General features: G+C 40.8%; 1 protein-coding gene across 12 annotated transcripts in view; it reads right to left on the bottom strand.

Moving 5' to 3' along the window:
* The window catches only part of LOC128685704 (acyl-coenzyme A thioesterase 1), a 326051-nt gene that overhangs the window by 272990 nt on the left and 35300 nt on the right, over window positions 1-17761 (bottom strand). For 4 of the 12 annotated variants that reach the window (XM_070088081.1, XM_070088078.1, XM_070088083.1 and 1 more), the window contains exon 2: window positions 13411-13518. The exons of 1 other annotated variant lie outside the window; for it this stretch is intronic. In XM_070088081.1, coding sequence (XP_069944182.1) covers window positions 13411-13509 — 99 coding nt within the window. In that variant the 5' untranslated portion in view covers window positions 13510-13518. Of the gene's footprint in view, window positions 1-13401; window positions 13519-14224; window positions 14451-17761 lie in introns of all 12 variants that reach the window. 7 more of the 12 variants (XM_070088074.1, XM_070088073.1, XM_070088076.1 and 4 more) reach the window with 3 other exon arrangements.

The following is a 17761-nucleotide window of genomic DNA, read 5'->3' as shown; positions in this document are numbered from 1 at the left end:
ACGCAAGTACATGTAATCATTAATAATCGTAAAAATTTGTTGCTTAACACTGGTATTAATGCACAAAAGCCACCATTTGCTGATTGTAGATTTGTTTTAGTCATGTCGCAGTACAAATGTGTCTCACCGAGGCAGGGTGACCCAGGAGAGAAGAATCACTCTCACCATCATCCAATACTTTCATCATCATTCGCACATGGCCGCTGTCTTTGCAGAGGTGCCCAGATATGACAGCTTGGATGTCATCCCAAACAGCCAATATCTCAAACCCTTCCTTTAGAGTGCATGCATTGTAGTAGGTTGGTAGACAGCAGCCACCCAGGGAGGTGCTACTGTCCTGCCAAATGAGTGTAAGACAAAAACCTGTTTTTGTTTTACACTAGTGTAGGAGTGCTGGTGTCTTTTTTCTGTCTTGTAAACATACAAGATAACAGGCATATCTTACTACTTTTACTTACAATTAGGTCACACTACACATGTCCATGGGGAAGTGGAATAAGAATCATACCTCCGTAAGCCATGTGTTTGTAAAAGTCTACTACAATGCCGAGAGCAATGGGCTAGTAAAATCAATAAATTTAAAAACATAAACATGAAATATTTTTAAAACATAAAAAACCTTCACAAATCAATATGCAGTCCCAGCTGTAGACATCCATTTGCATGCATCAAGATGGTAAGTAGAAAGGGAACAAGGTTAGTCATGAGAAGAAGAAACTACACACACTAAAAAAAGAGATGGTTGATTGGGATTTAGCAGATCTAGAATAATTGCTGTATACTAGTCATTGAGAGCAATGCATATTGTGTTAGCTCATTTTTTAGTGCTGCTATATGTAAATTTAGCACATTTTTGGCATAAGTCATAAATATCTGCAGAAGGAACCATCATCGTGTGTTTTTACACGTAATGCCTCAGGTTTAATCCTTAAACTCTCCAAATGTAGCTCTACATTTGTACGCGTAGCCCTCCAAACATAGATCAACGTTTTATTTTTCATTCCTTCAAATTGGTACGATAGGCTCGAGTCTGTGCACTCAGTGTGCGCAGCTTTAAGAAAATCTGGGAGCACTTAGTGCCTTGTGGGAGCACCAGTTCAATGAGCTCCAGTTAGAGCAAATAGCATGGCAAATACCAGCGATTCACTGATGCCATGTCACATTAACACTCCTATTTTAAGAGGAAAGTAAAAATAGATTAGATAAATACACTGTACATGAGTGAGTGTGGGTGGGTGTGAGGTGGACCTGACTAGCTTGTGCTACTAGAAACCATACACCGGCCGGGATTGAACCCGCGGTCAGAGAGTCTCAAAACTCCAGCCCGTCACGGTTCAATCCCGGCCGGTGTATGGTTTGTTTGCAATCGTGTCATTACGATTTTGTGAGTCTTGTGCTACTAGGTCTGATGTCATGCTCCTTCCTTCAGTGGATGTGACCTGATTAGGTGGGTCATTGATCTAAGTTTGGGGGGTGACATGGACCTGCCTTGCATGGGCCAGTAGGCCTGCTGCAGTGTTCCTTCTTTCTTATGTTCTTAGTGTTCGCAATCAAGCTAACAGAATTCTTGGCTTCATATCTAGAAGTATAAATAATAGAAGTCCTCAGGTTGTTCTTCAACGCTATATATCCTTGGTTAGACCTCATTTAGATTATGCTGCTCAGTTCTGGTCACCGTATTACAGAATGGACATAAAAGCTCTGGAAAACGTACAGAGGAGGAGGACAAAGTTGATCCCATGTATCAGAAATCTTCCCTATGAGGACTGAGGGCCCTGAATCTGCACTCTCCAGAAAGGCATAGAATTAGGGATGATATGATCAAGGTGTATAAATGGAAAACAGGAATAAATAAAGGGGATGTAATTAGCGTGCTGAAAATTTCCAGCCAAGACAGGACTCGCAGCAATGGTTTCAAGTTGGAAAAATTCAGATTCAGGAACGATATAGGAAAGCACTGGTTTGGTAATAGAGTTGTGGATGAGTGGAACAAACTCCCAAGTACAGTTATAGAGGATAAAACAGTGTGTAGTTTTAAAAATAAGTTAGATAAATACATGAGTGTGTGTGGGTGGGTGTGAGTTGGACCTGACTAGCTTGTGCTACAAGGTCTGATGCCTAGCTCCTTCCTAGGTGGGTCATTGGGCTAATCGGGTGGGGGAGGACATGGACCTGCTTCACATGGGTCAGTAGGCCTGTTGCAGCGTTCCTTCTTTCTTATGTTCTTATGAATTGCTTCCTTGAGAAGTAGAATGTTGTGATCTACTGTATCAAAAGCTTTCTTAAGGTAGGTAGAGAGTCCAAGCGGGTATTCATTTTTTCCAGTGCTGTGTAAAGTAGGTCTAGCATTTTTATTATTGTGTCATTTGTGCTTTTGTTTCTCCTGAAGCCAAACTGGCATTGGTTAAAGATGATTTGTGATGATATGAAGGAATATAACCTTTTGTGTATGAGTTTCTCAAAGATTTTGGAAAGTAAAGGTAAGTTTGATATTGGCCAATAATTGTATACATCTGTTGGGTCACCACTTTCGTGTATTGGTGTAATCCTTGCTAGTCTGAGTGATGCCGGGAAAGTGTTGGTGTATAGTGATTTGTTGAAGAGCAATGCAATGGTGGGTGAAAGGATTTGAGCCACTCGTTTATACAGTAGTGGTGGTACTTGGGTTACATTTCCTCATTTATTCTTTTTAGGAAGGTAATACTCATAGTTTTTTAGATGAATGGTTCAGAGAACCGACATGTTGATAAATTAGACACATGTGCAACTCTTGGGTATCTTTATTGAGGAAACGTTTCGCCACACAGTGGTTTCATCAGTTCATACAAAGGAGAATCGTGAAGAACAGGAGGAGAATGAGGTAATCAGTCCCTCAACCTTAAGTCGATGTGGTCAGTCCATCAATCTTGAATAGAATACGGCATATGTGAGGAGAAGCAGCTTGTAAACCGTAGGCAGGAGAGGTGCAGAAGTCGTAGGTGGTGTCACATTTGTTCAATGTGGAAGTAGGTCGTGCCCAAGGGTGAGGCAAGCGAAGAATTCCCAAGTATTAAGACCCCAAGAAGTTGCAGTGTCTGACAGGATTTTAGATGAATGATTCAGAGAACTGACATGTTGATAAATTAGACACATGTGCAACTCTTGGGTATCTTTATTGAGGAAACGTTTTGCCACACAGTGGCTTCATCAGTCCATACAAAGGAGAAATGTGACACCACCTATGACTGCTGCACCTCTCCTGCCTACGGTTTATGAGCTGCTTCTCCGCACATATGCCGTATTCTATTCAAGATTGATGGACTGACCACATCGACTCAAGGTTGAGGGACTGATTATCTCATTCTCCTCCTGTTCTTCACGATTCTCCTTTGTATGGACTGATGAAGCCACTGTGTGGCAAAACGTTTCCTTAATAAAGATACCCAAGAGTTGCACATGTGTCTAATTTATCAACATGTCGGTTCTCTGAACCATTCATCTAAAATCCTATCAGACACTGCAACTTCTTGGGATCTTAATACTTGGGAATTCTTTGCTTGCCTAACCCTTGGGCACGACCTACTTCCACAATGAATAAATGTGACACCACCTATGACTGCTGCACCTCTCCTGCCTATGGTTTACAAGCTGCTTCTCCGCACATATGCCGTATTCTATTCAAGATTGATGGACTGGCCACATCGACTCAAGGCTGAGGGACTGATTACCTCATTCTCCTCCTGTTCTTCATGATTCTCCGTTGTATGGACTGATGAAGTCACTGTGTGGTGAAACGTTTCCTCAATAAAGATACCCAAGAGTTGCACATGTGTCTAATTTATCAATAATCATAGTAACCTCAGTGAGCTTTGTTGGTGAAGTTTCCATCCAGATAATCATTAGCTCGGGCAATAGTGACTGGAATTTTACTGGTGAGATTTGATCCTATGGTTGACAAGAAGTCATTTAACCTGTTAGCTGTATCAGCAGGTTGGAGTTTCAGTTTGTTTGGTTTAGTTAGCACAATATTACTAGCTCTGTTCGGTTTGTGGGTGCCCAAGATCTGAGAGAATGTTTTCCAGGTCTTTTTTATGTCTCCTCTCATTTCAGTGAATCTATTAGAATAGCATAGTTGCTTAGACTTTCTTATTAGTTTAGTGAGGACTGACGTATAGTAGGTAGGTAGTAGATTCGCCGGTATAATCGCCTGGCCTGAGCCTTTTCCAAGAGGTGGCGCGGCCTTGGCTCCCTTTCGCGGGAGTGTCTCAGACCAATGCCTGCCATGGGAAGAGGTACAAGTACCCCCTCATCTTCTGGGACCAGCTGTCCCCAGGCCTAGCCCCATTCCCTGCCCCCATGGGGTTTGGAGGGAGAAGCTAGGCACCATCCACACTGGGTTCAAAGGGTGTGGCAGCTGCATAGCAGCAGACAATGTCAGAAGGTGCAAAGGCAGCAAGCACTACAGGATACTCTTGAGCCACATCCCAGCTTTGGGCTTTAAGCCCGAGCGCTGGGGAAGCTCAAGAATGCCTCTTGCTGTGAGTGTTGCTGCTGTTACTTCACTTGTCCGTTGCACTCTTCTCCATTCCCACTGACATATAGTGTTTGATAAACTGTTTAGTTATTAAGCCCCTTCTATATTGTTTCTCATATTGATGTTTCGTATTGATGAAACTTAGGATGCTGTTAGTAAACCATGGGCAGCTTAGTCTTTTATTAGTGATGTTTATTTTTTATGGGACAATGCTTGTTGTATAGTCTTTGAATTTTATTTAGAAATATCTCTACTCATTCATCGACACCAGCGGCATTGGAAAATTTTGTAGGCCAGCAGAGCAGGTGGTGCGCAACTTAACATTAAGATCGACAACACTCTAATTGCCAGACATAATGAGGGCAAATTCCTTGGCCTATACCTCGACAACAACCTAAATTTCAGCACCCATATCCAACACATAACAAAAAAAGTATTCAAAACGGTGGGGATCCTCTCCAAGATACGATACTACGTGCCGCAAACTGCCCTTCTCACACTATACCATTCACTTATATATCCATACCTCACCTATGCTATCTGTGCTTGGGGTTCTACTGCAGCAACACACCTAAAGCCAATAATAACCCAACAAAAAGTCGCAGTAAGAATAATCACTAAATCCCATCCCTGGCAACACCCCCCCCCCCCTCTTCATAGATCTAAACTTACTCCCTGTTCAGAACATCCACACTTACTACTGTGCAATCTATATCTACAGGACCTTAAATTCCAATATTAACCTTGACCTAAAATGCTTTCTTGATAGTTGTGACAGGATCCACAGGCATAACACCAGGCACAAACATCTCTATGACATTCCCCGTGTTCGACTAAACCTTTACAAAAATTCAATGTATTTCAAAGGACCTAAAATCTGGAACACCCTACCTGAAAACTCTAGAACTGCAGACACATTCATCACTTTCAAAACTACAGTTAGAAAACATCTTATCTCCCTGATCCACCCCAACAACTAACTACATGATAACCACCTGGTGGTTCACAATTACACTCACTCATCCACTGACTATAAACCCAGAAATACTAATCTTAATCTTAAAATAATAAATCCTAACTAGTCATAAGTTTGCCTATGATACTCCAATATAGACACTTTGTATTGTGCCAAAACAAAAGCATTCACATTGCTAAACTCACAAATTATGATGTAGTCACTTAGCCTTAATACCATAATCTGTAAGGATTTAATGTTAAGAATTAATCTAAGTCTGCTCGAAATGCCTAGCCAGGCTAGGTGTCCTAGTGGCCCCCTCTGTAATTAGTATTTTATAACATGTAAACCACACAATACCCAAAACCTGTAAACCCCACACTGTAACCCTTATAGAGAATAAACTTGAATTGAATTGAATTGAATTGAAGTTACTTATCGAAGCCTCATCATGGAGTCGACAGGAGAGGTTATTATATTCTATTGGTTGCTTACAATTGTTTGTTAGGAGGAAAGATGGGTAGTGGTCAATATTGTTGTCTGTGATTATCCCCACTTTAACCCCTTCAGGGTCCAAGGCCAAAATCTGAAGTGGTGCTCCAGTGTCCAAGAAATTTTGAAAAAAAAAAAAAATTATTTTTTCTTACAGAATTAAAGAGCATATTTTTGTGAAGGTAATAAGACAAAAAAAAATTCTGATCAGTACTTACCGAGATACAGTGCCAAGAAGTTTGTCCAAAATGATGTGGTGGCGGCAACATCGACAAATTCCACATACGCGCATTACTTTATTTAGCAATTTTTGTAGTTTTTTTCTTTTCTTTTCCAATTTTTTTCTTTTCCTACTAACATTTGGGGCCTAAAAGACCAATACTGTATTTTTATTATTATTATCACACTGGCCGATTCCCACCAAGGCAGGGTGGCCCGAAAAAGAAAAACTTTCACCATCATTCACTTCATCACTGTCTTGCCAGAAGGGTGCTTTACACTACAGTTTTTAAACTGCAACATTAACACCCCTCCTTCAGAGTGCAGACACTGTACTTCCCATCTCCAGGACTCAAGTCCGGCCTGCCGGTTTCCCTGAACCCCTTCATAAATGTTACTTTGCTCACACTCCAACAGCACGTCAAGTATTAAAAACCATTTGTCTCCATTCACTCCTATCAAACACGCTCACGCATGCCTGCTGGAAGTCCAAGCCCCTCGCACACAAAACCTCCTTTACCCCCTCCCTCCAACCTTTCCTAGGCCGACCCCTACCTCGCCTTCCTTCCACTACAGACTGATACACTCTTGAAGTCACTCTGTTTTGCTCCATTCTCTCTACATGTCCAAACCACCTCAACAACCCTTCCTCAGCCCTCTGGACAACAGTTTTGGTAATCCCGCACCTCCTCCTAACTTCCAAACTACAAATTCTCTGCATTATATTCACACCACACGTTGCCCTCAGACATGACATCTCCACTGCCTCCATCCTTCTCCTCGCTGCAACATTCATCACCCATGCTTCACACCCATATAAGAGCATTAGTAAAACTATACTCTCATACATTCCCCTCTTTGCCTCCAAGGACAAAGTTCTTTGTCTCCACAGACAAAACTCACTGTATTGAACACAACTGCACTAAAGTTATTATCATATTATTGTTTACCACTGTTGTTTATTACAATAAACATGCACAAATATTGTATAATACTAATGTTCTATCATATATTTACATATTTACAATCGCTGGACATGGTTTTAGAACTGCTGGAGCTTGTGGAACTCCTTGAAACAAGGCACCATGCACAAAGGCACCTTACATTCCTCACACAAAAACCGAGTGTCTTTGCATCTTTGTTGCCGTCGTTTTGTTTGTGCACAGACAATGCATCTCTTCTGAGCAAATTTCTTCTGAGTTGAAGGAAGCTGCATTATGAAATGATCACCTTCCCTCCTCAAACGCTTGGGTATATCCTGAGTAATTCGAGGACCTTGTTGTATAGTAGGTGTTCTTACCTGGTACTTCATTATGAGTTGTCTGACAACAGACAAACAAAATTCACCATACGGTAGTCTGCTGCCAGTCTTTATTTAGTACATATTATATGCATTGAGCATTGAAATGTCCATGAGATGGAAGAAAAGTTTCATGTACCACTTGTAACTCTTACGAACACAATCAACAAAACCAATCTGCATGTCACATCTTTCAACCAAGCGCATATTTTGTGTATAATCAATCACTGTCACTGGTTTTCGAATACGTTCATTAGTCACTCGATCAACTTTGCCACCATCTTGCATTTCATTACGGTGAATGGTTGTCAACAATGTGACATCTCGTTTGTCATGCCACCATAATGCCATGATGTCATTGGCAGTAAACACCTGCATGTCATCACCACAAGCACCTGCGTTGAGCCTGGGCATATGTTTACGATTAGAATGCACTGTGCCACACACATCTGTCTTGTTCACTCGCATGAAATCACTGAGTAATGGGCTTGTGTACCAGTTATCGGTATATAATGTATGCCCCTTACCAAGATAAGGTGCCATCATGTTTCTCACTACGTCACCTGAGATACCCAATAACATCTTGGTATCTTTCAATGTTTTACTTCCCGTGTATACAACAATATCCAACACCAGGCCACTGTCACAGTCACAGAGTACAAACAGTTTTATACCAAAGCGCTTCCTCTTGCTCGGTATATACTGCTTGAATGACAGTCTACCTTTGAACAAAATCAAAGACTCGTCAATTACAAGATTCTTGAATGGATAAAAGTATATGCTGAACTTTTGTTTGAGATACATAAAAACATTTCTAATCTTGTATAACCTGTCACTTCTGTCAGGCCTGGTTTTGTCAGAGAAGTGCAACATACGTAACAGTAAGATAAACCTGTTCACTGGGATGATTTCACTGAAGACCGGGGTAGAAATTAGCCGATCTGTGGACCAGTATGCTTTTATATTATGCTTATAGACATGAGGCATAAGCATTATTGTTGCAAAAAGCAAATACATTTCTGCAACAGTCGTCTCTTTCCACCTGTGTAGTCTTGACTGTGGTGATATGATCGTATTTGCTATGGTGTACTCAAAATACTGTACTTATTACTTTCCCTGACAATAGTTTCCATCAATGGCTGGTCAAAGAATAATTCAAAGAATTCCAGTTCATTGGCCGTGGTTCCAAGGGGACAAGTAGGTAGAATTCCACTTTGAGAGTCATCAAAGTGGTGGGGCTTGGGAACAAAATTGGGATTTTGCTGCCAATCCCAGATACGGTTTGCTGGTGGATACTGGACATCATAGGTTGGTTGTGCGGGTGGTTGTGGGTGTGGTGGGCTGGTGGCTGACGCTCCGCTTTGTCCTTGAACTGACGAGTCAGCAGCGTGGGTCCCAGCCTGGGCTAGTGAGTCACGCATGGCGGTGCCACTACCATCACCACTACCACCATCTACTGATGCCTATGGTCTATCCATGCCAAGTGTAGCCACATCATCCTCACTATCACTATCTAAACCTGGTGTAGGGCCACGGGATTTACTCCGGCCCCTAGGCACAGCATAGGGTACACTACCCGAGCGCATGCGCCGGCGTACGTACCGACGCTTCACTGGTGAATATGATTCCTCACTATCACTACTCAAATGATCGTCAAGCGCAATAAAATCACAATCCACGTCACTATCATCATCATTACTGAAGTCAGAGGCCTGGCCACGCGAAAATATTAGTTTTCTCTTGCGTTGAGGCACAACCAACCGTGAGTCACGAGTGCCCACACCAGAGGTAGAAAGTTGAGGATCGTCAGGGTTTTCTGCACTATTATCGATATCCTGGTCATTCCTTTCGGTCACTAACTGATCAAAGCCATAGAATTCTTCTTCATTTCCACTTCCATCAGTGTCAGAACTATCAGATAGGAAGAGGAGAGTCCCAATTTTCCGGGGAGTGAGAGCTGACTTGTGACGAGGCATGGTGAAAAAGGGTAACTGAGCTGGCGTTCCCACAATGCTATGCGGGCACCTAGATTTTTTGTTTATGGTGCACACCCACCACGCAGACCCATTCTCTCACGTGTAGGCCTATGAGCGCTTTCGCGCTAAATTTGACGGAGCTAGAATTTTGGCATAGATCTACGGTTTGGACACTCAACGTGAAGCCGTAGATTTACGGGACGGACCCTGAAAGGGTTAAGGGGAACTAGTATGTTTGTCCATATATGGTCAATTATGGTTGCACTCATCTCATCTAATACTACTATTATGACAACTACCTTCTTTCCCCTCACTCTGCATGATCTGTTTTCTGGTTTTCTCTGCTTTTCACATTCAGTTATGAACTAATAATGATCAAGGATGGACCAAAACATTATAAAATTCCCCTTTAAAATTAGGGTTGTGTGTGTTTATTTTTTAGGTACAATTTTACATAATTTTTGGATTACAACTGCTTTATATTAGTAACGTAAGTGTAAATTACCTAGGATAACCCCTAAAAAAGTCAAACTGACTTGCTCCAGCAATAGTATTGTAACTCATTCTTCATCTTCCATGACTATAACAATAACAAACAATTCTAGATTCAACAAATATCTGAAATCCATTAAACTGATGTCCATTAAAACAGTAGTACCTCGAGTTTCGGCCATAATTCGTTCCAGAAGACTGTTCGAGTGCCGTTACCGAATGAATTTGTTCCCATAAGAAATAATGTAAATTAGATTAGTCTGTTTCAGACCCCCAAAAATACACTTACAAAAGCACTTACAAAAATGCACTTACAAAAATGCACTTACATAATTGTTCAAAATGGGAGCTGTTCGAAACTCGAGGTACCACTGTATATGTATTATGTACTACATTTACTTAGATTTGTCAGTTAAAAATAGGAGAGGAGAGTTATTAACCCTTTGACTGTTTCAGGCCCCTCTCTGAAACTGTCATTCTATGTCGCTCAATTTTTGAAAAAAAAAAAAAATTATTTTTTCTTATGAAATGATAGAGAATCTTTTCCCGATGGTAATGACACCAAAAGTTCGAAATTTGGTCGAAAACTCGTGGAATTATGCTCCCACGAAGTTAGCGGTCTCGGCGACATATGCGTATCGGCGATTTCGCCGACTTTGAGCCCAATTTTCAGCCAATTCCATTGTTCCAGTTGACCAAACTCATAGCTATTTCTTTAGAACTCCATTTTATCTATCAGCTGAGTACAAGAAACCTCCCATTTACTAATTTGGACTACCCAATATGGTGGTCAGAAATTGGCAATTTGGCCAATTTCACGCAAAATAAAAAAGATGCCAATTTCAAAATAGGGTCCAGAATAAACAAGGTAGACATTTGTGGCACTAAAATAACATATGCTCTGTTCATTAGTCACATCTCTAGGCCCCTCTTATATTATTATTGCTTTCTATTTTGATTTTTTATTCATACAAAAAAATACAAAATTTACTGTTATGCAGACGACTGCATTATTGTAAAAATGGTATAAATAATATCAGTGCACTAGTGAAAGAATATTAGACTCCCCAGTTGACGTGTATTGGACGTGTGGTGTGATTTATGTACTCTTGAACATTGGTAAAAATCGAACATTTCTGCTACTTTGAGCTCAGTTTCAAGGTCGTTTTCATCGTAAAAGTAATGAAAATCATCTCTATTTCTGTAATATGTTTTCCATTTTATCACCTAAGACCATGAAAACGCGAATACAACGATAAATACTATACGAAAATACACCTCAAAGTCGGCGTTTTATTCCAAAAAAACGATCAGAGTTTTTTTTTTCTCATTACGCAATGTGTGCTGCAGGATTTTTTTTATGTGGTGCACACTGACCACACAGACCCATTCTCTCACATGTGGGCCTACCAGCTTTCTCCCACTTGATTTGAAGCCGCTAGAATTATTGAGTATATATACGTCAGAAACATTGGCTCGTAAGACGTATTTATACGTCGAAAACAGTCAAAGGGTTAAATGGAGAGTTAGAGGTATTAGGAAGATGGAGGGAATATTTTGAGGAATTGTTAAATGTTGATGAAGATAGGGAAGCTGTGATTTCGTGTATAGGACAAGGAGGAATAACATCTTGTAGGAGTGAGGAAGAGCCAGTTGTGAGTGTGGGGGAAGTTCGTGAGGCAGTAGGTAAAATGAAAGGGGGTAAGGCAGCCGGGATTGATGGGATAAAGATAGAAATGTTAAAAGCAGGTGGGGATATAGTTTTGGAGTGGTTGGTGCAATTATTTAATAAATGTATGGAAGAGGGTAAGGTACCTAGGGATTGGCAGAGAGCATGCATAGTTCCTTTGTATAAAGGCAAAGGGGATAAAAGAGAGTGCAAAAATTATAGGGGGATAAGTCTGCTGAGTATACCTGGTAAAGTGTATGGTAGAGTTATTATTGAAAGAATTAAGAGTAAGACGGAGAATAGGATAGCAGATGAACAAGGAGGCTTTAGGAAAGGTAGGGGGTGTGTGGACCAGGTGTTTACAGTGAAACACATAAGTGAACAGTATTTAGATAAGGCTAAAGAGGTTTTTGTGGCATTTATGGATTTGGAAAAGACGTATGACAGGGTGGATAGGGGGGCAATGTGGCAGATGTTGCAAGTGTATGGTGTAGGAGGTAGGTTACTGAAAGCAGTGAAGAGTTTTTACGAGGATAGTGAGGCTCAAGTTAGAGTATGTAGGAAAGAGGGAAATTATTTCCCAGTAAAAGTAGGCCTTAGACAAGGATGTGTGATGTCACCGTGGTTGTTTAATATATTTATAGATGGGGTTGTAAGAGAAGTAAATGCGAGGGTCTTGGCAAGAGGCGTGGAGTTACAAGATAAAGAATCACACACAAAGTGGGAGTTGTCACAGCTGCTCTTTGCTGATGACACTGTGCTCTTGGGAGATTCTGAAGAGAAGTTGCAGAGATTGGTGGATGAATTTGGTAGGGTGTGCAAAAGAAGAAAATTAAAGGTGAATACAGGAAAGAGTAAGGTTATGAGGATAACAAAAAGATTAGGTGATGAAAGATTGAATATCAGATTGGAGGGAGAGAGTATGGAGGAGGTGAATGTATTCAGATATTTGGGAGTGGACGTGTCAGCGGATGGGTCTATGAAAGATGACGTGAATCATAGAATTGATGAGGGGAAAAGAGTGAGTGGTGCACTTAGGAGTCTGTGGAGACAAAGAACTTTGTCCTTGGAGGCAAAGAGGGGAATGTATGAGAGTATAGTTTTACCAACGCTCTTATATGGGTGTGAAGCATGGGTGATGAATGTTGCAGCGAGGAGAAGGATGGAGGCAGTGGAGATGTCATGTCTGAGGGCAATGTGTAGTGTGAATATAATGCAGAGAATTCGTATTTTGGAAGTTAGGAGGAGGTGCGAGATTACCAAAACTGTTGTCCAGAGGGCTGAGGAAGGGTTGTTGAGGTGGTTCGGACATGTAGAGAGAATGGAGCGAAACAGAATGACTTCAAGAGTGTATCAGTCTGTAGTGGAAGGAAGGCGGGGTAGGGGTCGGCCTAGGAAAGGTTGGAGAGAGGGGGTAAAGGAGGTTTTGTGTGCGAGGGGCTTGGACTTCCAGCAGGCATGCGTGAGCGTGTTTGATAGGAGTGAATGGAGACAAATGGTTTTTAATACTTGACGTGCTGTTGGAGTGTGAGCAAAGTAACATTTATGAAGGGGTTCAGGGAAACCGGCAGGCCGGACTTGAGTCCTGGAGATGGGAAGTACAGTGTCTGCACTCTGAAGGAGGGGTGTTAATGTTGCAGTTTAAAAACTGTAGTGTAAAGCACCCTTCTGGCAAGACAGTGATGGAGTGAATGATGGTGAAAGTTTTTCTTTTTCGGGCCACCCTGCCTTGGTGGGAATCGGCCAGTGTGATAATAAAAAAAAAAAAAATAATAATTTACTTACTGCAGTTACCTGAGATGTTGCTGAAAACATGCTGTATAAAACTCCAGGAGTCGAATGATGACCAGCCAAACAAGAAATACGAGGCATTGTGCATAATATTTTGTACATTATTTTTGTCTGCAAGTTAGAAAGAACATTAATAGATTTCTGCACAATCAATTCTAATACATCAGTCCTGCCCTAAAACTCTTTCTTGATAGCTGCAACAGAACTCATGGGCATAATACTAGACAAAAAGTCTCTGATAGTCCCTATGTAAGACTATAACTGTATAAAGACTCAATGTATATAAAAGGACCTAAAATCTGGAACTCTTAATCTTAAAGATTCCAGAGGCTCCCCGTCTGCCAACAACTTCAAAGCTACTGTTAAAAAACAACTCATTACCTTAATGTGATCCTGACAATAATCTATTATGCTCAACAAATCTTGCAACCTTGTCTTTCATCCACTATTGTCCCTGCTCTTGCTCTAGCCTTCTTCCAACTTTCATTCATCAGTTCAGGTATACCTGGCTTCAGCCTTCCTGTAACTCCCATACATAAATGGCAACACATTTTGTCCCATTGTATTTCTATTGTAACTATGTAACTTGCTGTATCTTCACCATCTGTGTTCAATCACCCCACAAAACTGAAGATCATTAATCAGTTTAAATACATAATTCTTTTGTAATTGACCACTTGTTATTAGCTACCTTCTTATTGTACTTACGACTGTAGTTAACTACTTAAGTCCTACTAATAGTCTGTGTCTAGTTCTTAAGTAACTTTTAAGGCTTATGAGTAGTTGCCTGTAATGCATTTCATAATTAGTGACTTACTTTTGTTTTATTAAACGTAAACGCTGTAGTTGAACCTCAATTGTTGACTGCATTACTTGTCGAATAAATCAGTTTTCAAACAAGGTGTTTGAGAAAAAATGTCCAGGTTTTCATACGTTCTCTTGGTTGTTGACCAACAACATCAGTCAAATAATAACTCATTAAAAAATAATTGCCATTCAGGGTCCTTTTACTTATGGATAATGGTCCTGCTCACCCTCCAAGCCTGAAAAACAAGTTGCTGGAGGAGTTCAGTTTTATAACTGTGAAGTTCTTGCCTCCTAACACCACTCTTGTCATCAGCCCATGGACCAGCAGGTCATTTCTAACGTCAAGAAACACTATACCAAAGCACCTTTTGAAAGGTGCTTTAAATCACTTCAGAAACAAATTTAACCCTCAGGGAGTTCTGGAAGGCCCATTTCAACATCCTCACCTGCTTGAGGCTTATAGACAAAGCCTGGGGTAATATGTCTTACAGGACCATGCAGTCAGCATGGAAAAAATTGTGGCCTGACTTAGTGACAGCCAGGGATTTTGAAGGCTTTGAAGATGAGCCTGAGACGGTAGAGGAGTTTGTGTCCCTGGGGAAGACCTTGGGCCTAAAGGTAATTGAAGATGATGTGGAGGAGTTGGTGGAGGAGCACAGAACCGAACTCACCACAGAAGAGCTAGACCTTCAGAAGGAGCAGCAAAAGATTGCAGCCAAGGAGCTGTCATCAGAGGAAGAGGAGGGAAGGGATGATGAGTTCATTGCACTTGTCAAGGAAATGTGTGCTAAATAGCATGAAGTGCAGGAGTTTGTTGAAAAATACCATCCAGACAAAGCAGTGGCCATCCATCTTTGTAACATGCACAATGACAGTGGAATATCTCAATTTAGACAAGTGTTAAAATGGAGCCTGAAAGAAACCTCACTGGACAGATTTTAACCCTTTCAGGGTCCGTCCCGTAGATCTACGGCTTTACGGTGAGTGTCCAAACCGTAGATCTACGCCATGAGCTCAGCTCACTCTGATAAACTGTGAGTGGTACATTTGGGCCTAGATATGAGAGAATACATCTATGTGGTATGTGTGCACCACATAAAACAGATCCTGCAGCACGCTGTGTATAATGAGAGAAAAAAAATGAAATCATGATTTTTCGATTAAAACAGCAACTTTGCAGTGTTTTTTCGTATGTTTTTTTATAGTTGTATTTGCGATTTCTTGGTCTCATTTGATAGAATGGAAGACATATTACAGAAATAGAGATGATTTTGATTGGTTTTAACACTGGAAATGGCTTGAAACTGAGCTCAAAGTAGCGGAAATGTTAAATTTTTGCCGATATTCAAGAGTAAACAAACGACCTCACACGTCTAATACACGTCAGCTGGTGGGTCTAATATACATTCACAAATATGGTGATGATATTTATACAATTATTACAGTACTGCATAACAGTAAATCTTCTATTTTTTGGTGTGAATAAAAATTCATTATGTGAATAAAAAATCAAAATGGAATTTATTTGTAAAGCCTCAAAACATAACTAATGAACAGAGGAAATGTTAGTTTAGTGCCAGGAATGCCTACATTGTTTATTCTGGACCCTATTTTGAAATTGGAATATTTTGAACTTTGTGTTAAATTGGCCAAATTAACAATTTCCGATCACTTTATTTTGTAGTTGAAACAGTTGACTTGGCGATTTCTTGTGATCAATCGATAGAATAGAAGTAATACTAGTGAAATAGCTAAGAATTTGGTTGATTGGAATAATGTAATTGGCCTAAAATGGGAGTCAAAGTCAGCAAAATCGCCGATTCGTAAATGTCGCTGACACATCAAAATTCGCGAGAGCATAATTTCGTCAATTTTCCACCGAATTTCGTACTTTTTGTTTTATTACCTTCACAAAAAGATTCTCTACGATTTCATAAGAAAAAATAAAAAAAATTTCTTTTGAAAATTCTTGGACACTGATGCGTGACTCCAGATTTGGGCCTTGGACCCTGAAAGGGTTAAGTGAGACAAAGAACCAGTGAACCAGAACAAGGTGTTAGTGGTGAAAAGAGACAAAGAAAAGAAACAACATTTACTTTCCTCTGACAGGTAAAGGGCAGTTAAATTCTCATTTACTGTACATAAACACAGCCTCTCCTTACTTAATGATGAGGTTCTGTTCCTAAGAGTAAGCCATTCAAGGAGGATACTATACTGGTAGTGGGTTAGCACACTATACTGGTAGTGGGTTAGCACACTATACTGGTAGTGGGTTAGCATACTATACTGGTAGTGGGTTAGCATACTATACTGGTAGGGGGTTAGCATACTATACTGGTAGTGGGTTAGCATACTATACTGGTAGGGGGTTAGCATACTATACTGGTAGTGGGTTAGCATACTATACTGGTAGGGGGTTAGCATACTATAGTGGTAGTGGGTTAGCATACTATACTGGTAGGGGGTTAGCATACTATACTGGTAGTGGGTTAGCATACTATACTGGTAGGGGGTTAGCATACTATACTGGTAGTGGGTTAGCATACTATACTGGTAGGGGGTTAGCATACTATACTGGTAGTGGGTTAGCATACTATACTGGTAGTGGGTTAGCATACTATACTGGTAGGGGGTTACCATACTATACTGGTAGTGGGTTAGCATACTATACTGGTAGGGGGTTAGCATACTATACTGGTAGTGGGTTAGCATACTATACTGGTAGGGGGTTAGCATACTATACTGGTAGTGGGTTAGCATACTATACTGGTAGGGGGTTAGCATACTATACTGGTAGTGGGTTAGCATACTATACTGGTAGGGGGTTAGCATACTATACTGGTAGTGGGTTAGCATACTATAGTGGTAGGGGGTTAGCATACTATACTGGTAGTGGGTTAGCATACTATACTGGTAGTGGGTTAGCATACTATACTGGTAGGGGGTTAGCATACTATACTGGTAGGGGGTTAGCATACTATACTGGTAGTGGGTTAGCATACTATACTGGTAGGGGGTTAGCATACTATACTGGTAGTGGGTTAGCATACTATACTGGTAGTGGGTTAGCATACTATACTGGTAGGGGGTTAGCATACTATACTGGTAGTGGGTTAGCATACTATACTGGTAGGGGGTTAGCATACTATACTGGTAGTGGGTTAGCATACTATACTGGTAGTGGGTTAGCATACTATACTGGTAGGGGGTTAGCATACTATACTGGTAGTGGGTTAGCATACTATACTGGTAGGGGGTTAGCATACTATACTGGTAGTGGGTTAGCATACTATACTGGTAGGGGGTTAGCATACTATACTGGTAGTGGGTTAGCATACTATACTGGTAGGGGGTTAGCATACTATACTGGTAGTGGGTTAGCATACTATACTGGTAGTGGGTTAGCATACTATACTGGTAGGGGGTTAGCATACTATACTGGTAGTGGGTTAGCATACTATACTGGTAGGGGGTTAGCATACTATACTGGTAGTGGGTTAGCATACTATACTGGTAGTGGGTTAGCATACTATACTGGTAGTGGGTT

Source organism: Cherax quadricarinatus, chromosome 23 (genome assembly GCF_038502225.1).
Source record: "Cherax quadricarinatus isolate ZL_2023a chromosome 23, ASM3850222v1, whole genome shotgun sequence".
In the NCBI taxonomy this organism is placed as follows: domain Eukaryota; kingdom Metazoa; phylum Arthropoda; class Malacostraca; order Decapoda; family Parastacidae; genus Cherax; species Cherax quadricarinatus.
The sequence above is the reverse complement of the archived record's forward strand: the minus strand, read 5'-3'. Positions and strand labels throughout refer to the sequence as shown.